Raw genomic sequence first — 17218 nt, 5'->3', positions numbered from 1 at the left:
CCTGAGGCGACGGGGAGCGCGCGGGGGCCGGACCCGGAGGGGCGGGGCCTGGGGAGGGGCGGAGCGTGGAGAGCGGGAGCCGTGGGGAGGAGCTTCGGATGGGGCGGGGCCTGGGGAACAGGGGGTGATAGGGAGGGGCTTACTGAGGGGGTGGCCTGCGAGGGCGGAGCTTGGAGAGCGGGAGCCACGAGGAGGCGCGTGGTTCGAGGGCGGGGCCTGAGGAGCGGGAGCCGCGGGGGGAGGGGCTCTGGAGGGGCGGGGCCTTGGGAGCTGGAGCCGTAGAGGAGGGTCTTCAGAGGGGAGGAGCCTGAGGAGCAGGAGCCGCAGGGGAGGGGCTTTGGGGAGCGGGAGCCGTAGGGGAGGGGCTCCAGGGGGCGGGGTCTGAGGAGGGGGAGCCGCAGGGGAGGGTCTTCAGGGGGCGGGCCTTGGGGGAGGGAGAGCCGCAGGGAAGGGGCTCCAGGGGGCGGGGCCCGAGGAGGGAGAGCCACAGGGGAGGAGCCCCAGGGGGCGGGGCCCGAGGAGGGAGAGCCACAGGGGAGGAGCCCCAGGGGGCGGGGCCCCAGGGGGCGGGGCCCGAGGAGGGAGAGCCGCAGGGGGCGGGGCCCGAGGAGAGAGAGAGCCGCAGGGGAGGAGCCCCAGGGGGCGGGGCCCGAGGAGAGAGAGCCGCAGGGGAGGAGCCCCAGGGGGCGGGGCCTGAGGAGGTGGAGCCGCGGGGTGGGACACCACTGGTGCGGCCTGGGCAGCCGGTGCACCTGCCAGATGACGCAGTCCTTCCCTGGGGCTCCTCGGTTCCTGAGCTGCACACGGCTTTGATCCGTTGCTGGGAGGCTTGTCCAGTGCTGCGACCTTAGAGGTGTGCCAGCGGGACCCCAAGGTCCTCGAGCCCTCCAGCCCCGTCCCCTCAAGCACTCCTTTCCTCTTGCCGCAGACTTGGTCTATCTAACGCCCACCGGAACCTATGTGCTGTCCTATGTCGTGTTTTCTAAAACAGTCCACAGAATTGGTTTCTGGGGAAGACCGTGGGATAGGGATAGAAAGTGATGCGCCTGTCATGTGTACAATGGGGACAAAGTGGAAGGCTAGTTTCACACGGTCAACCTGAGGATTCGTGAGATGATGGCTGTCCATCACCTATCCATGTCTGGTGACTGCTCCAAGAAAAATCGAGTTCCTAAGAACTCCAAGCAGATGGCACGCACAACTGACTAATCCTCCAAATGCAAGCGCCAGCATCCTACAAGTGCCAGCTGTTTCACTTTCCACCCGATGCCCGCTTGTGGCCTGGGAAAGCAGTGGACGATGGCCCCAGTCCACAAGCCCCTGCATCTTGTGGGAGACCTTGAGGATGCTCCTGGCTTTTGATCAGCTCAGCTCTGGTTGTTACAGCCATTTGGATGGGAGATCTTTCTGTAAATATGCCTTTCTAATAAAGGTAAAAAAAGAACTAAGAATGAGTGGGTCTCAGAGTTACACGCAATGGCCGGCAGGTGAGCCCTCTGAGGACCCTGTAGCGGCCTCCTCACGCGCGTGGGCTCAGAGCCGAGTACCAGATCCCCCACTTTCTGCCACAGCCCCAGCAGACACTGCTGGACTCAGAAGAGCTTTATTGGTGACCCGAAGGTCGGCAGGCGGCGGCAGCAGCGCGCAGGGGGTGGGGGTGGGGTCGGAGCGGCCCTTGGCTTGCAACAGAAACAAAGAGACGTGTGGGCGAGCTAACTGCGGGCGCAGGGTGTGCAGACCGCTCAGGGCTGCCCCGGGGTAAGGCCGGGGCTGGCAAGCTGACCATAGGCTCAGGGCTGCTTCGGAGCCGGGCCGGGGCTGGTGGGCGGTGGGGGCCGGGGCTGGATGTCCCTGGTGCGCATGTAGGACAGCAGCTGCTCCGGGATCTCAGCCAGCACGTCCTTGGCCAGTCGGGCCATGCTCAGCACCTGGTTTCCTGACCGGTCCACATAGTCTCGGAACGGCACGAACTGGGCGGGTGCGGACAAGCAGGCGTGGCCCCTTTTCACTTTCTATTTGACTTTCAGACTTGCACACCTGCTGCTGTCCACCCTAAGATCCCAAACTGCACACCAGTCCCTGAGACTTCACGCAGACTAGCCTGTTGGAGCTCAGCACCAGGGTTTCCTGCTAGCTGCCCCCTTCCCACCCAGCTGCTCCCCCAACACAACTCATCCTTGAGGATCCCAGCTCCCAACACCGCCTTGTTGTGCAGCATCTGCTTCCATCCGGGCCCCAGGGAGGCCTCACTAAGGGGTCTTCTGCTGCCCACCCAGGGAGACTCCCATGGCAGGTCCCGCAGGAGCACTCCAGGTCTGGGACAAGACCCTCATCCTTTCCTATAGCCAGCAAGCCCAGGGTGCCCTGCGTGTGACCCCACTACCCACAGGCTTTCCCTGACCCCTGTGCAAGATCAAGCTCCTCCTGGAGCTGCTGCCTCCACTAGGGGGTCCTTGGGTCCTCCAGACAGCACAAGAGTGCTGGGCAGGAGGGACTGCGGCTCCCACCCACCCAGGCATCTCCTGTGCCCTGCCCCATGCCAGGTCTACCTGAACGATGTCCCGCTCGGCGTAGCGCCCCCTGGAGGACACACGCACGTCGTCGCCGTCCAACTCTTCCATGGCTGCAAAGATGACCTTGCTCAGCCCTGCCACCCTCAGTCTTCTTAGCTCTTCCCTGCTGTCTTCGCTGGGAATGCTCACGGCTGTGTCGAAGCCCTACCAATACTAAACACTGACACAGAGCCGTAGAACCGTGCCTTCCTCACCTTCTCTTCTCCCATCTGTGCTTGTACTGGTGGGAAATGAGGTGTTTGGGGGAGGGCGTTCTGTGATGCTGCCAGCTTCCCCACCCATCTTCCATGAGGTGCATCAGAGTATTCCACAGTTCCCCTCCCTCTCTTCCCGGTTCTCAGTCCTACTCACAAACCCTCGTCCCTCCTGCTACACTCTCACTCACCCTCAAACATGGCTGGTCCCACACCAACAATAATAATGGACATGGGCAGTGAGGAGGCCTGTGGGAAGAGAGGGGAGAACAGCTGGAGTGAAAAAGGTGATCCCCCAGCGGCTGTGGGCAGGTGGGCTGTCCTGGCTAACATAAGATCTCTCAGCCAGAACCGAGGACAGGCCAGCTTCCTGACTGGTAGAAAAGGGGTCCTTTGCTGCGGTACCCCCATTGTCCTGTGGGGACTGGACTTGGAAGAGCCTAGCAAATGCCGCCACCCCAGCTCCTGCTTTTGCTGGGAATCACAGTCTCTGGACCAGGAGTCTCGGCTTTTCTGCCAGTATCCAGCAAAATGCAGGGTCACACTTATGGCTCCCAAGCAAGGTCACAGTTCAGCCCCCCAAAGTCCCTCCGCTCGACCAAGCCCTCCGCCTCCGACTCACGCTGACAATGGCCTCCTTGGTCTGCGTCATGTCCGAGATGACTCCGTCTGTGATGATGAGCAGAACGTAGTACTGAGAACCATCTGAAATCTTGGCCGCAGCCCTGGGTGAGGGGTCAAGGTCAGAATGCAGCTCTAATGTAGAGTTGCCGCGGCAGCATACCACCCTGAGGCTCCCACAGCCAGCGTCTGAGCAGAGGGCAAGAGCTGGGCCTGGTGCAGCCCATGCCTCGTCCGCAGACCCGGCTGCTCACCTCCCCTCAGCCCTTCCTGTGGGGGGCTCTAGACCCACACAGGGAGAAAAAGCAAATCCATCTCAGCCATAAGGAGGGAGACATGCTGATTCGAGCATCACACCAAGATGTGTAAAATCCTCACATGCAGAGTGCTGAGGTGGCAGGACAGAGCTCTGAAGGCGTCCCCAGGCTGGGGGCTCAGTAAGGGGGTCCTTTAAGGAGCTAGGTGAGGCCAAGAGAATGCAGTGGGGGCCACACAAGGCAGCGAGAGCAGCATGTACAGAGGCCCTGGCAAGGGACTGAAGGTAGTTCTCCAGGTATGCTGGTCAGAAAGTGGGGGACAGAGGTCTGATAGACTGCAGTGGGCAGGAGTAGAAGGGCAAGGGCCCAGGGCTCCCCCTCCCCACACCAAGACCTCTCTCCCTTCTCCCCACTGCCTGCCACAGGCCACAGGTCCCCACTAAGACAACTGACACAGGAGCCCCAGAAGGAGTTCCAGGCTACTGGCTTCAGCCTGGCCCAGTCCTGCTGTAGTCATGTGGGGAGTGATCCAGCAGAGGGAAGACTCTGTCTCTTTTCTTCTTTCTGTCATTATCCCTTTCAAATAAATATGTAGATCATATACACACATACATATATATGTGTGTGTATGTGAATCAAAGAATTCCGTTTCTTGCTGAATATCCACATGCAGCTACAGGGGAGGCAGGTGAGTGTGGATAACTTAGGCCCGGGCCTGGCCAGTGTGTTGCCCTGTCACACACTAGTCTCAGTCATAGCACCCCTGCTGTGTGTCCAGCATAGCTCAGCAGCAGGGGGCTGGCATGGTCCAGGGGAGACAAGTGCTTATGGCATTGGAAGGCACCAAGGCTTGGGCCCTGAGGCCATGGGCAGCAGATGTGGAGCTCGCCAGGAGAGTGGGGAGCAGGGCGGGTGGTGGATAGGTACAGGTGACATGCTCCAGAGAAACAATGGTGGCTGCAAACCACAAGTCACAGCAGAAGTCCTGTGGACAAGAGCCCCTGGCATGCAGGGTGTGACAGCTGGGGTCACCTACAGGCATCACACGGGCCCAGGCGGTCTGGCCTAGGGGCAGGTGCCTAGTGGGGAAGCTGAGGGCTATGTTTGCTGGCACCTTAGGTGTACCCCCAATATCCAAGTCTGAATCAGCAGTAACCTCCACTCCCAGCACGGGAGCCAAGCAGCAAGGTTGTGAGCAGAGAGTATGGCCACAGCTAGTGCTCCAGGCCCTCACACTCTCCCACAGCCCTGGTTTGCCTCTGCACACACCTACCAGCGGACATCTGCCCCGTTCTACCCCTGTGTTCCTCAGGGGCCTCCCCTCAGTCCTGCTCTGCTCCTCTGTCTTACTCACCCTCCAGCTCCACCTGTGCCCTCCCCTCCTCTCCCTCTATGCCTAGGACACAGCCCCTCCACGTGGGCACTGGCTGGCGTGTGTGCAGAGGGCGCTCAAGGTCACAGGGCACACCTGTCCTACCCACGAACTGGAGGCCCAAAAGCACTGAGGCAGTTTACAGAGATGCAATATGAGCAAGATATAAAACACAAATTTCAAGTGAATTTTAAAGATGAGTTATAAAAAGGAAATAAGGAAGACTTCAAAGACATTCGTAACCTGGCTCTTCTGGGCTGTGCCTCTGATTCCCTCCAGGGGGCGCCACCGCCAGCCTCTGCCACAGCAGGTAATGGTTTATTTATACTTCTGTCGCTCCATCAGGCCAGCAGCTCCCAAGGGCAAAGACTCAAAGTAGTTCCTATGTGGCTCTCCTGTGCCTGGCAGAGAACTGGGCCCACAGCAGATGCCCCCTGAATAGCTGCTGCGGTAATAACAGGAACAGGGAGAGCAACGCTCACAGGGCCCTGGGCAGGTGGTGGGTGGACACTCGGCCAAGTGCTTGCTGTTCTTGTCCCCACAAGGCTGTTAGGACGCTCACATGACAAGTGAGGGACAAGAACAGAGAGCTCAAACCTACTGACCAGTCAGCCACACAGCTGGGGATGGAACAGGTGTCTTAGCTCCACTGAACACTGAATCAAATGAACAAATCCATGAATAGGTGCTGCAGTCCAAGCAAGATAACACTTTTTGTATGCTTCATAATATCAAAAACTACATTCAGGCTCCAACACTCGTATTAGTGAGAAAAAAAATCAATGGGCTGGTGGGATGCTTTGCATAACTCACCTGCACTTACTGATGGGAAGAACCCTGGCCACAAGCTGTGTTCTGGTGTTTCTCAGTCCGTGGTGGACTGCAGACATGGTGCAGTGGTCCTGCGAGCTTTGAACCTCACAAACCACTGCCACTCTGTGACTCCAGGGTCCAACAGCTCTCCATATGCCCCATGCCACAAGACCCATGGAAGTACAGACTACGACCGACCGTATGGTGTTGCACTTGACGGTGAACAGCCCCAAGGTTGCTCTGGCATGCTCTGTATGTTACTTCCCAAGCAGCCTGGGCAGGCATTTGGCAAAGTGCTTATGACACCCTGTGGTGTGCCCACATCTCGTCCTGCGGGACCTGAGTCTGTGTTCCCCCAGCTCCTGCTGTGACTCCAGCTTCCCACCGTGTACACCATGGGAGGTTAGCGGGTGATGCCCAAGCAGCAAGGTCCCTGCCAGCGCTGGGCTCCTGGACTCCCCTGGTCCAGGCCTGGCCATTGTGGACATTTAGAGGAGGGGACCAGCAGATCATGGGAGTTTTCTGTCTATCTTTGCCTCTGTGATACAAATGACAATGGGAATGCTGACCACAGAGTAAGTTGTGCCGTGCCCCACCAGCTGCAGCTGCTCCATCTCATCTCCTGTGAGAGACTAATGTCACTGTGCCCATCACTAGGTAATGTGTCACTTACACGAAGCTGCTTTAGAAAGCTCATAGAAATTGGAATTTAAAAAGTTTATTTTGGTGCAAAAAAAAGTTAGAAATCAATGCAGAACTTTCTTGAAGTATGCATTTCCCATGAACTTAAATTTTTCTTTATTTGAGTGGCAAAGAAACAGAGAGACAGAGAAACCTCTCTGCTGGTCACTCCTTAGTGTCTACAACAACTTGGACTAGGAGGAGAAATCAACCCAGCTCCCCTACAAGGGTGTTCATGACATCACTGCTGCTGACAGGAGGCTGGGACTGTACTCAAGCACTCTGATTTAAATATATGTTTACAATTATATGAAAGGCAGAGTGTAGGGGGAGAGAAAGAGAGCTCTTCCATCTGCCAGTTCACTCCTCAGCTGTGAGGAGTGAAAGGGCTGGTCCGGGCAGCAGCCAGGAGCCCCATCTGGGGCTCTCATGAGAATGGCAGGGACCCAAAAGCTTGGGTCATCCTCTGCTGCCTCCTGGGCATATCAGCAGGATGCTGAATCAGAACCAGGCACCCCGACATGAGACACCGGCTCCAAAGGGGAGCTCGAATGCCTGTGTTAACACACCCATCCCCTTCAGCGATGTCCTAACCATCCACAGCACCTGCCCCCAACCCTAACCCTTACATGTTCTTGTATGTCTGCCTTCCCAGAATTCAGAGCGGGTCCTCATCTGATTTCTTCATCTTAAAGATTTCTTGCAGCAGTGTATGCCACTTTCATGATTAAGAACTATCATCCTCATTCTGGACTAGAAAACAAGCAACTCCTCCCTGTGGGAGAAGGAAGTTTGCGGACAGGTAATCCTCCTAAATCCTCATGCACTACTCATTTCTGCGCAGTGTACAGTGGGGTTTACTCAAGATTTCTATCCAGAAATTATTTGTCTCTCCTAAGTTCAAGCAAATTTTACCCCACTTATATTTGATGAAGTAACTTGATTTTCGTACTATCATTTTATTTTAAAAACTCTTTGGCTTTCAAAGCCATTTGATATATGACCTGGATATTCTTTTGTATATCTGTACTCTGAAAAACCTGGAAGATTATTCTATTGTTCTTCTAGTAGGTAAACCATTGAGTACCTACTGTGGGCCAGACACTGTTTCGTTTATTTTAAAGATTTATTTATTTGCTTATATATTTGAAAGGCACGGTGACAGAGAGGGAGAGAAAGGGTAGAGAGAATTTTCCATGTGCTGGTTCTCTTTCCAAATGTCTGCAATAGCCAGGTCTGGGCCAGGCTGAACCCAGGAACTCCATTTGGGTCTCCCACATGGCTGGTGGGGGCCCCAGCACCTGGACATCTTCCATTGCCTTCCCAGTGCTTTAGCAGGAAGCTGGGTCAGAAGTGGAACAGCTAAGGCATGAACTGGCACTTGCATGTGGGATGCTGGTGTTGCTAGGTGGGACTTTGATTCCTCTCACAGGGTGGGGATTATAGCACAGTATATGAAGCCACCACTTGGGGTCAAGTTCCACCTCTGCTTCTGACCCAGCTTCCTGTGGATGTGCATGAGGCAGCAGGTGTTAGCTGAGGTACTGGGTCCCCATGGCCCACATGGGAGTCCCTGATGGGGTTGCTGGCTCTGTACTAGCCAAGTCCAGGTTGTCACAGGCATCTGGGTGGTGGAGCAGTGGGTGGAAGATCCACCCCCCTCTGCCACCTGTAAATTCATCACCACTGGAAGTTGAATCAGAAGCTGAAATGGGCTGAGCGCTGCAACCAGGACCACACCCAGTTCCCAACACCAAAGCTCAGGCCTTCACCACTGTACCCAAGACCCAAACACAGGCCTGGGCTTCATTTCCAAGGCGCTGGGGTGGGGCTGCCGATTGGAGCTCCGCCTAGCCCCCCGTGAGGTACCAGGTCACTGCTTTGTACACCAAACCGTCCCCTTCCTCCCAAGTTCACCCAACAGCAGTCCTGACTATGCTCAAGGAGCCAGTCCCTGGTCTGCAGCCTGCCCAAGCCCCTCACCTGGCCACCTGGTTGATGACAGGAGCAAAGTAGGTGGGCCCATACAGCTGCACAGTCCGCAGGCTCTGGAAGTAGCTCTCCAGCACGCCCTCGATGCCCGCACAGTTGGGGTCCTCATCATTGTTGTTCTGTGAAAGAACGCCCAGGGGGCTGGTCCCTGCCCAGCCTGCTTTTCATCGCTCCCTTTCATGCTCCCTCCAAAGCCAGCCCTTACCCCTACCCTGCCCCGTCCCCACTCTGCCAATGCTCTCAGCTTCCTATTCCTCCACAGTCCCTCACCCTTCCAAGAAACTGGCCACTTGTGTGGACCAGCCGCCCTGGCACGGGGTGCAGCTCTGGCCTGTGCCTACCATACCAGGGGAAACTGGTGGGAGATCCGGCCCTCAGGAGGCAGCTTGGCCCCAAAGCCGTAGGCTGGGAAGAGCTTGTCGCTGTCGTAGTCCTGGATGATCTCGCCCACTGCCTTGAGGGCCATAGCGTAGGCACTGAGCTGGTAGGGACTCATGTAGTGCAGGGAGGTGGGCTGCAGGGGGTTCCCTGGAGGGACACAGGAGCCCCACCTGGGGTCACTCAGGTTATCTGTCCATTGACCCACCTCTCCACTCAGCCAGCCTTGATTGTATCCATCCACCTGGCTGTCCATCTACCTTTCAGTCAACCTATGCTGTCTGCATCCATCTTCCCCTGCTTTCTGCTGCACAGCCACACATCATCTGTCCACCCGTCTACCTGCCATTTCTCTCCCAATGAGTCATACAGCCACACAATTTTATTCATCTCCTCAGCCATTCCCAGCTGTCTAATCTCATATTCACTTACCCCTCCCCTAATTAAACATTACTTTCCCAATATAAAGATCTGTCTACTTGTCTAGCCCTGTATCCATTTATATATCTACTTGTCCGGCCTCTTGTGCTGACTGCGACCCACTCCAGCGACCCACCATCTTTGGTCATCTATCCTCCCCTCCATTCAGTTACATTACTCACCTACCCAGATCTTGTTGCACTCCTATTTCCTCTCATCTTACAGTCGAGCCATCACTTCAGCCCACTTGGACATCTAACTGTGTATCTTCCTTCCCCCTCTGTCCGCCCTGGTAGCCCAAGGTTCCTCCCACACTCCCACCCGTTCTAACCTGCCTTGGCTTTCTGGAAGCCCAGGCTTCTTGGGGGAGGGACCTTGCAACCTTAGGGGGGCGATGAAGAGTAGAACAAAGGCCAGTGCCTAGTAATTCCCTCAGAAACTCCTGCCCCCAACACCAGCAAGCCATGTCACCTTACCGTTGGAAGCTGTGAAGTCAATGGCTACTGTAAAGTTCAGCTGCGTCCTGTTGGGGAAACGGAGGGTGGAGGAGTGAGGGGCTGACCCCGGCTTGGCCAGAGCTCACCCAGTATGTGAGTGGATAGCCTGGCTGGTTCATGTTCAACTGCAGATTCGGAATCAGATGGCTTTGGGGTGGGGCAGCCTCACAAGCTCCCACAGGCTGCCATTGCAACTGCAGCAGAATTGTGTCTCCCTGTGATCTAACCTAACCCCTGTTCTCACCCTGCATTTTACGCTGAAGGACAACGAGAAGCAAAGTACCCTTCCCAGGTATGCCTGCCTCCAGCCAGCCAAGCTGAATGGTTCCTGGAGTCTGCTGGGCACATCTCTCTCCCTGGGGTTGCCCACGCTGCCTGGGCCCCAGTGAGGGGAACTTTAGAGCCCTTTGGCCAGGCAATCAGCTCCCTGGAGGGAGCAGAGGCTGAGAACAGGAACGTTGGCTGCCAGGAGGAGACCCAGAGGAGAGGTGGCAGTTTCTTGGAGGTTCCCTCCATGCTCTTACTGGGCCCTCATCCTTCATTAGAAGTCAAAGCTGAGCTCCGACATGGGCTCTGGCCCCAAGGTTGGGCCTAGAACTCACCCTCCCTTGATGTAATCAACAAAAGTGAACTCAGAGTCCACAGAGAAGGAGAGTAGCGTCACCTGTGGGAGACAGAGAGGCAGCCCTGTCACTTTGGCAAGCGAAAATGAGGTGGCAGAAGAGACAAGGCAGTGATCTCACTCCAGGCCCTAACCTGTCCCACTCTGCTCAGTCTCTGAAAGGGACCCAAGGCCGTACATCATCAAAAACACCTTTGGCTTTCCCAATGCTTGGGAAATGCATCTGAAAGTTATTTTCATTTATTTCATAAAAGACAAAAAATTTATCCTGGGTTGAGAAAAAGAAAAACATAACATTTTTAATAGGGCCACTCTGGGCATACTATGGTCTGTGCCCAATGAAGTCCCCAGCCTAGAAGGTGGACACTAGGTTGTGTTAACAAGAAGGGAACAGGGTGCGTGGGCAGGGCCAGAGCTCTGGGCAGCACTCACAGTCCCCGAGTTGACATATTTCTTCTTCTTGCATTTCTTCCGGGGGTTGAGCACCTGAGGGGAGGAAGGCGGCCGCTGGGCTGCAAGCTGAGCGTCCTGGGGCGGAGGGCCCAGGCCACCTGGGCAGAGCTGAGGCTCTCACCTCGTACACCGTGAACTGGTTCTGGGCCTTGCTCAGCTCCCGGTAGCTGGTGGTGAACTCACCGATGAAATCGTGGCTGCAACGGGGCCAGAGATGGGGGCAGAGGGAGGGTGGGAGGCAAGCAGAAGCTGGGGCTGACTGGCTGGGAGACAGGATGAATCCCATTCCATAAGCTCCTTAGGGCAATAGGCCTGAAGCTAGAAGGGGGCCGGACTGAAGGGAAGAACCAAGCCCAAGGCCTTGGTATCTGTCGTGCCCCTCCAGGCCTCCCAGGCTGTTCTGACATACCCAGGGAGGGTAGCGCATATAGGAAGGAGCTGTCTGGGTGAGCCAGTTGTACCTTCCATCCCGGTCCCAGTCATACACATCAATCTTCACTGTTCTGAAAAGCAAGAGATAAACATAGGCTGGCTGTATAGGATACATCCTCAAGACAGCTCCCCAACCCCTCACTTAACTATACCTAGGTCAGCTTCCCATCTACCCAGTGGTCCTCTTCTCAACTCATATCTCAGCCCACCCGTGATCCATCTGCTCATTCACCGGCCCAGTGTGGACCCCACCATCCAGCACCACTGCTCATCAGTGAGCTTAGGGACCACTATTCCTATCCTACCACTAGCTGAACCTTCCTGTATTCCAGGCAGTGTTCCAAGTCCAGATTTAGTATAATAACCCGATAAAGTACTGTCATTCTTGTCTTTGGACAAGGAAGTAGAGATACTTGCTCCTGTAACTGGCTGTGATCCCGCAGCTGGTGATGGAGTTAGCACAGAAAGACCTCATGAGTCCACAGCCCTTGTTCTTGGTACCCATGCTCAAATTCTGTGTGCCAGTGTTAGGTCCCACACTTAGCCAACCGCTGACCCACATGCCCATGAGTACATCTTATTGTCCATCACTTAATCACACATCCAATCATTCAAGCAGATTTAATGTAAGCATCTGTCTGCCTGTCCACTTTTCTATCCAAACACTGTATTGTAAAAAGTCTGTTATGTTTACCTACTCATCTACCTATCTATTTTTCAATGTCGTTTCCCACTGACCCACCTGTCTCCCTTCTACTCATTTGTTCTTTGGATCAGCTGACCCACCTACTTGGTACCCATCCATCAACTAACTCCTCTATCTATCCATCCACCTGGCTATTCACCTGCCTCTCCCCAAGTCACCTTCATTCCCCTAACCCTGCCTCATCCTAACACAATCATGTGCCCACCATCACCCTGGGGCATAGGAGCCTTCTGTCCTGGTGGGGTTCCCTGTTTTCCCAGCTTGTGCCAACAGACCTGTCATAGTCGCCATTACACAGGGCCCGCACAGGGATGCTGAATGGCTGCCACACAGGATTCAGTGTGTTCTTCACCACCTCCGTCTTGTGGCAGATGGTGAACCTGGAGGCACGGGAGAGGATTGGGACCCGCCTCTGTGAGGAGGGTACAGGCAGGACCGAGTTCACAGAGACAATGTCCCAGGACCCCATCTCCTGGGAGAATCCCAGCCTAAGCCCTCCCACGGTGACTACTCACGTGCCATCCTCATTGCTCCTGTAGAATACGAGGAAGGGGTCTGATTTCCCAAAGAAGTCCTTCTTGTCCAGCTTGTTTGCACAGAGCTGCATGGTGGCGATGTCCTGGGGACAGAGAGGCCAGGCTGCTGACCCACACAACCAGCAGCCCTCACATGAGGAGGCAAGGGTAGGCACTCCTGGTTGGTCACACAGTTCCTACTGACCCGGCAGTTGCTCAGCTCCTCTGCGGTCAGCAGTATGGTTCCACACTTCTTTCCTGGCACACCCCTGGAAGCAGAAAACACTGCTCAGAGAGCGCGGGGAGAGCAAGTCCAAGGGTGAGGGTTCCAGAGTGTCAAGTCATGCCTGATGAGTCTCCGATGTCTGTGAAAAGCATGATTGAAAAACTAAAAGGGCCAGTGCTGTGGCATGGCAGGTTAAGTCAGCACCTCAACACCAGCACACATAGGGGTACCAGTTTGAGTTCTAGCTACTCTACTTCAGATCCTGTTCCCTGCTAATGCACCTGGGAGAGTAGTGGAAGATGGTTCAAATACTTAGATCTCTCTACCCAGTGTAGGAGACCTGGAAAAAATTCTAGGCTCCTGTCTGGCCCAGTCCCAACTGTTACAGTCATCTGGAGAGTGAATCATTGGAGGGATGAAAATTTCTTTCTCTCACTCTCCCTCTTTCTCTGTAACTCTGGCTTTCACATCAATCACACACACACACACACACACACACACACACACACACACACACACACACATTTTTAAAGACAAGAAAAGCTGTACTTTATCCTGACCCCAGAATGGACACTTACATGTGCTAGAAGGTGACCAATAGGGACCACCACTGCTAATGTGCATATAAACAAGGGGTAGCCCTGGGCTTAGTCTTGGCTCAAGATGCCACATGATTGGGGTTAGCACAGTGCCTCAATTGGCTAACCCTCAACCTTCAAATGCTGGCACCCAATATGGATGCTGGTTCCTGTCCAGTTCCCTGTTTATGGCCTTTGAAGGTAGTCGAGGATGACCCAAAGCCTTGGGACCCTGCACCTGTGTGGGAGACCTGGAAGAAGCTCCTGGCTCCTGGCTTCAGGTTGGCTCAGTTATGAATGTTGCAGTCAATTGGGGAGTAAACCAGAAGATGAACGATCTTTTTCTCTCTGTCTCCTTCTCTCTGTAAATTTGTCTTTCCAATAAAAATAAATAAATCATAACAAAAAACAACGAGGCACTTGTCCTGCCTTTGACTCATCCAATCAATAATGGCTTGCAAATAGATCCCGCACCCTGCACGGTCGGTCAGTGCCAACCCAGGCTCTGGCTCACTGTGAATTTTGCAACCTATCCTTTCCTCTTGGCTTCCTTGGGTCTGTGCTGCACACCGTAATGGCACGTGGACAGCAGCATAACCCCCGTGAGATCCAGCTTTGCTGACCTGTCCTGTACCAGGCGGCTCAACACGCACAGAAGTTAGCACAGCCACAGGGCAGACTGAGCCCAGCCTCGAAGAGGTAGGAGCTCATCTCTACGTGGTGGGCCAGTGCACAGCCCAGATCATGCCTCACCCAGCATGGTGGTGCCTGCTTCTCCTGGGGCTGAAATTCACTGCCATGCCTTTCTGCCTGCTTCAGGCCAGCTGCCTCTCCTCTCCCTGGACCAGAGCCTGCCCTTCTCTCCCCACCCCAACCCCTGCGCAGGGCACCCGGCTTTGCATGTATTCAGCTGTTCCGTAGCTGAGTTCCGGGAGCACCCGCGTGCTAATCCCAACAGCCAATTCCCAGAGCTCATTGTATCTGAGTCTCACAGTATGTGGCAAACTTGCCACTCTCGCCTTCCTTTAAAACAGCATCTATTTATTCAAGAGGGAGAGAAAGAGAGACAGAGCTCCCATCCTCTGGGTCTCTTTCTACACACCTACAGCAGACAGGACCACTTGGGGCTGGAACCAGGGGCTGGGAACTCCAACCAGGTCCTGCCCGTGGGAATCGGGGACCTATCATGTGACAAAGTTCATCAGACCAAATCCTGCCACTGACCTGCTCCCTTCAAGCCTCATCTTTTTTCCTCTTTCTCCAATCAGACTTTGCCACCACCCTTGACCCTTCTCTGCTTTACCCCTACATCCCATCTGTCAGGAACCTATTGGCTTTATCGACAACACACAACCAGAATTTGGGGCAAGTGCTCAGCCCTGCAGGTGAGAATGCCCCAGCTGATACTGGTATTCCTGTCCAGTGTAGGCCCAGCGGGAAGGAGACAGCAGTGCTGTCAGCCCCATGGGGGCACCCTGGGTCCAGCAGCTGCACACTGAGGGCATTGGAGCAATTAACCAGCAGATGGGTATTGATGCTTCTCAAATAAATTTTAAAAAATGCCAAGAGGCACACATCTAGGACTGGCCCGCTTCTGGCTCCCTGCTGCCACCACCTGCGGCACCTGAGGCTTGTCCCTCACCCAGTGCTGGCACGGTCCCAGCCCAAGCCCTCCAGGGCCTTTCCTCTCAGGTGATGCTGCCCTCGTAGCAGCAGCTCCAAGGTGCTGACCAGGATCTCCGGGGCCTTCCAGGGCCTTTAGTCACACCTGCTTTCTCTGTTCTCAGAACCTGTTCTCCGTTCTGTGATCACACCAGCAAGCTTGGAAGTTTCCTCCCATGAGCCCACTCCTTCACCTCCTCCAGATGCCAGCTTCTGTTACCTGTCGGGAAGGCCCCCTCCACCCCAAGTACATACCTCTACCCACCTGGCATCTGCAGGATCTGTCTGTCCTCCCATGGCACCTGGCTGGTGTCTTCTGACAGGTGTGTGTGTTGGGGGGGGCCTGTTCCCCAGGTGAGTTGCTCTGCACTCCACCCCCACCCCCCACCAGAGTACACACTAGATCCATGAACATCAGGGCCAGTCCCTGAGGGGCTGACCTGGTCCAGGGAAACTTTCAGTGGACCCAAGGGTGACAGCCTCAGAGACAGAGAGGCAGGGCTGAACTGCGGGGCCCAACACCCATGGAGGTCTGGCCAGGAAAGCCTCAGACAGTGCAGGTGATGCCCAGCTGGCCCAGAGCTGCCCAACACGGGGTAGGAGGAGGAGGGAGTCTATGGGGAAGTCTTCCCCCCAGCTCACGTGAGGGGTCGCTCCACACGGCTGCCCTGGCCTCCGATCACCTCTCCCAGGGCCAGGAATGCTTGTCCCAGGAAGTCCTGTGCGGGACCACATAGGAGGGGGACAGTGAGGTTCGAGGGACGCTGTTCTCTCTGACCACTGACTGACTAGTAAGGGCAAAACCAGCCCCTGGCTTGGGCTTGAGTGTGGTGGCTAGGCGGGGTCTCTACCTCCTGCCCTCACCCCTTTCCTCTCCTCTACCCCCTGCAAGCCTTACCTTCTGCAGGTGCCAGCAGCGCAGGGAAGGAAGAGGAGCAGTGAGGAAGGGGAGTGGGCAAGGCAGGGTTTGGGGCACGGGGCAAGGAGAGTCTCGAGATCCGGGCGCTCCCCGGCCTCGCCCACCCGATACCCGCTCACCGGCTTGGAGATGTTGGTCTTGGAGTCCACATTGTACCTGGGAAGGGTGCGGGCGTCAGGGGTCGAGGTGGGGCGGGGTGGGGTGGGGTTCAGACATGGGGAAGTGGTGTTGGTGGGGAGGGCAGGGCCAGGCCGGGGGAGGGGCGGGTTGGGCTGAGGGCGGGGCCTCACACATCGAAGCGCAGATTCTGCTTCTCTTCGAAGAAATAATCCAGGACAAATTTGCGCACGAAGTCCGGGTTCAGCGTGTTGTCAATCACCTCAGTCCGGCCAAACTGGGATGGGCGTTGGGAGGTCAGCAAGGGACACTAGGTGTTGTGAGGGGTTTTTGGGTACCCGCACGAGCCATGGCGGCTAGGGGCTTTGGGTCTCACCTCCCGCCACTCCTGGCTGGCTCGGCTCTGCGTGTACAGCACGGCCACTGCGGGGAGGTGGGGCAGTAGGGAGGCGTCGGGTAGTGCCGTCCCTTGCTGCCCCTGCCCACCCCCAGAACCAGGCCCCCCTCCCTGCGCTGCAGTCTCCTACTGGGGTCGGACTTGGAGAAGGTATCGAGGTCCAGCAGGTTCCTATGGGAAAGCAAGAGACACCTTGCAGCCCCCCCTTCTCATCGCCCCACGGGTGACGCTGGGGACCCAGACTCTGTAGGCTGGACGCAGGCGTGTCCGGGAGTGGGGTCGTCCTTAATTTATTCCCCTGGGCCCACCCCCCCCCCCGCCCTGAGCGCTTTTGAGGGGTGGGGCTGCTCAGGAAGCCCCTCCTCAGCCCCCCCCCCCATCTTCACCGGCGATTCTCGGTCCTCGAGGCCTCTCCCCACCCAGAGTTGCAACCCCTGCCCGCGCAGAGCTGAGCCCCGAGCCGGCTGGGGTGAAGCAGTGCCGTGCCGGAACCTCCCCAACATGGCCCGTTCACCTGCAGGACACGGTGATTTCAATCTTGGTGGCCGGGACGCTGCGCTCGGAGGCTCCGCCGAGAGACATGGCTGGTCTGGCAGCCGGAGCCGTGGGAAGCTGCCCCGGAGACCGGCTAGGGGCGGCGGCGTCCGCGGGGCCGGCCCATGTGCGGTGGCGGCGGCGGTGGCGCTCCCTCCAGCCCTGTGTGCGCTCCCGCCGCTCGCGTCCTGGCTGTGGCCACCAGCGGCAGTGGCTCCAGATGGCAGCACAGCCCCGCCTGGCCCTGCGGGAGGCCCCC

The 17218-nt window shown here is 56.4% G+C and overlaps 1 protein-coding gene across 2 annotated transcripts; it reads right to left on the bottom strand.

Annotated features, from left to right (window-relative positions):
* Positions 1-1746: 1746 nt before the first annotated feature.
* CPNE9 (copine family member 9) lies at positions 1747-17124 on the bottom strand. 2 transcript variants are annotated; one of them, XM_040995135.1, is made up of 21 exons: positions 16940-17124; positions 16556-16596; positions 16405-16451; positions 16202-16305; positions 16031-16067; positions 15891-15893; positions 15635-15711; positions 12732-12795; positions 12527-12630; positions 12287-12391; positions 11335-11376; positions 10995-11070; positions 10853-10906; positions 10401-10462; positions 9778-9824; positions 8850-9031; positions 8495-8622; positions 3390-3492; positions 2959-3016; positions 2550-2623; positions 1747-1970 (listed from the first exon to the last, which is right to left on the bottom strand). In XM_040995135.1, the coding sequence occupies exons 1-21, from the start codon at positions 17005-17007 to the stop codon at positions 1791-1793; spliced, it is 1656 nt and encodes a 551-aa protein (XP_040851069.1). In that variant the 5' UTR covers positions 17008-17124; the 3' UTR covers positions 1747-1790. The 2 variants fall into 2 exon arrangements, with proteins under 2 accessions (XP_040851069.1, XP_040851070.1); XM_040995136.1 differs by lacking the exons at positions 10853-10906; positions 15635-15711; positions 15891-15893; ... (3 more) ...; positions 16556-16596; positions 16940-17124 and having other exon boundaries at positions 12732-13052.
* Positions 17125-17218: the final 94 nt, after the last annotated feature.

This window comes from Ochotona curzoniae, unplaced genomic scaffold (genome assembly GCF_017591425.1).
Source record: "Ochotona curzoniae isolate NIBS_2020 unplaced genomic scaffold, NIBS_Ocur_1.0 contig_908, whole genome shotgun sequence".
In the NCBI taxonomy this organism is placed as follows: Eukaryota; Metazoa; Chordata; class Mammalia; order Lagomorpha; family Ochotonidae; genus Ochotona; species Ochotona curzoniae.
This window is presented reverse-complemented; position numbering and strand designations above follow the sequence as displayed.

What these genes read in the sequence shown, in the direction of transcription:
- CPNE9 (XM_040995135.1), bottom strand. Translation starts at nt 17,007, where the DNA reads ATGTCTCTCGGCGGAGCCTCCGAGCGCAGCGTCCCGGCCACCAAGATT. An exon ending in CGTGTGGAGCGACCCCTCAC is followed by an intron (nt 12,796 to 15,634) that starts GTGAGCTGGGGG and finishes TTCTGCTTCCAG; the next exon opens with GGGTGTGCCAGGAAAGAAGT. An exon ending in GTCATCAACCAGGTGGCCAG is followed by an intron (nt 3,493 to 8,494) that starts GTGAGGGGCTTG and finishes CCCCTCACCCAG; the next exon opens with GGCTGCGGCCAAGATTTCAG.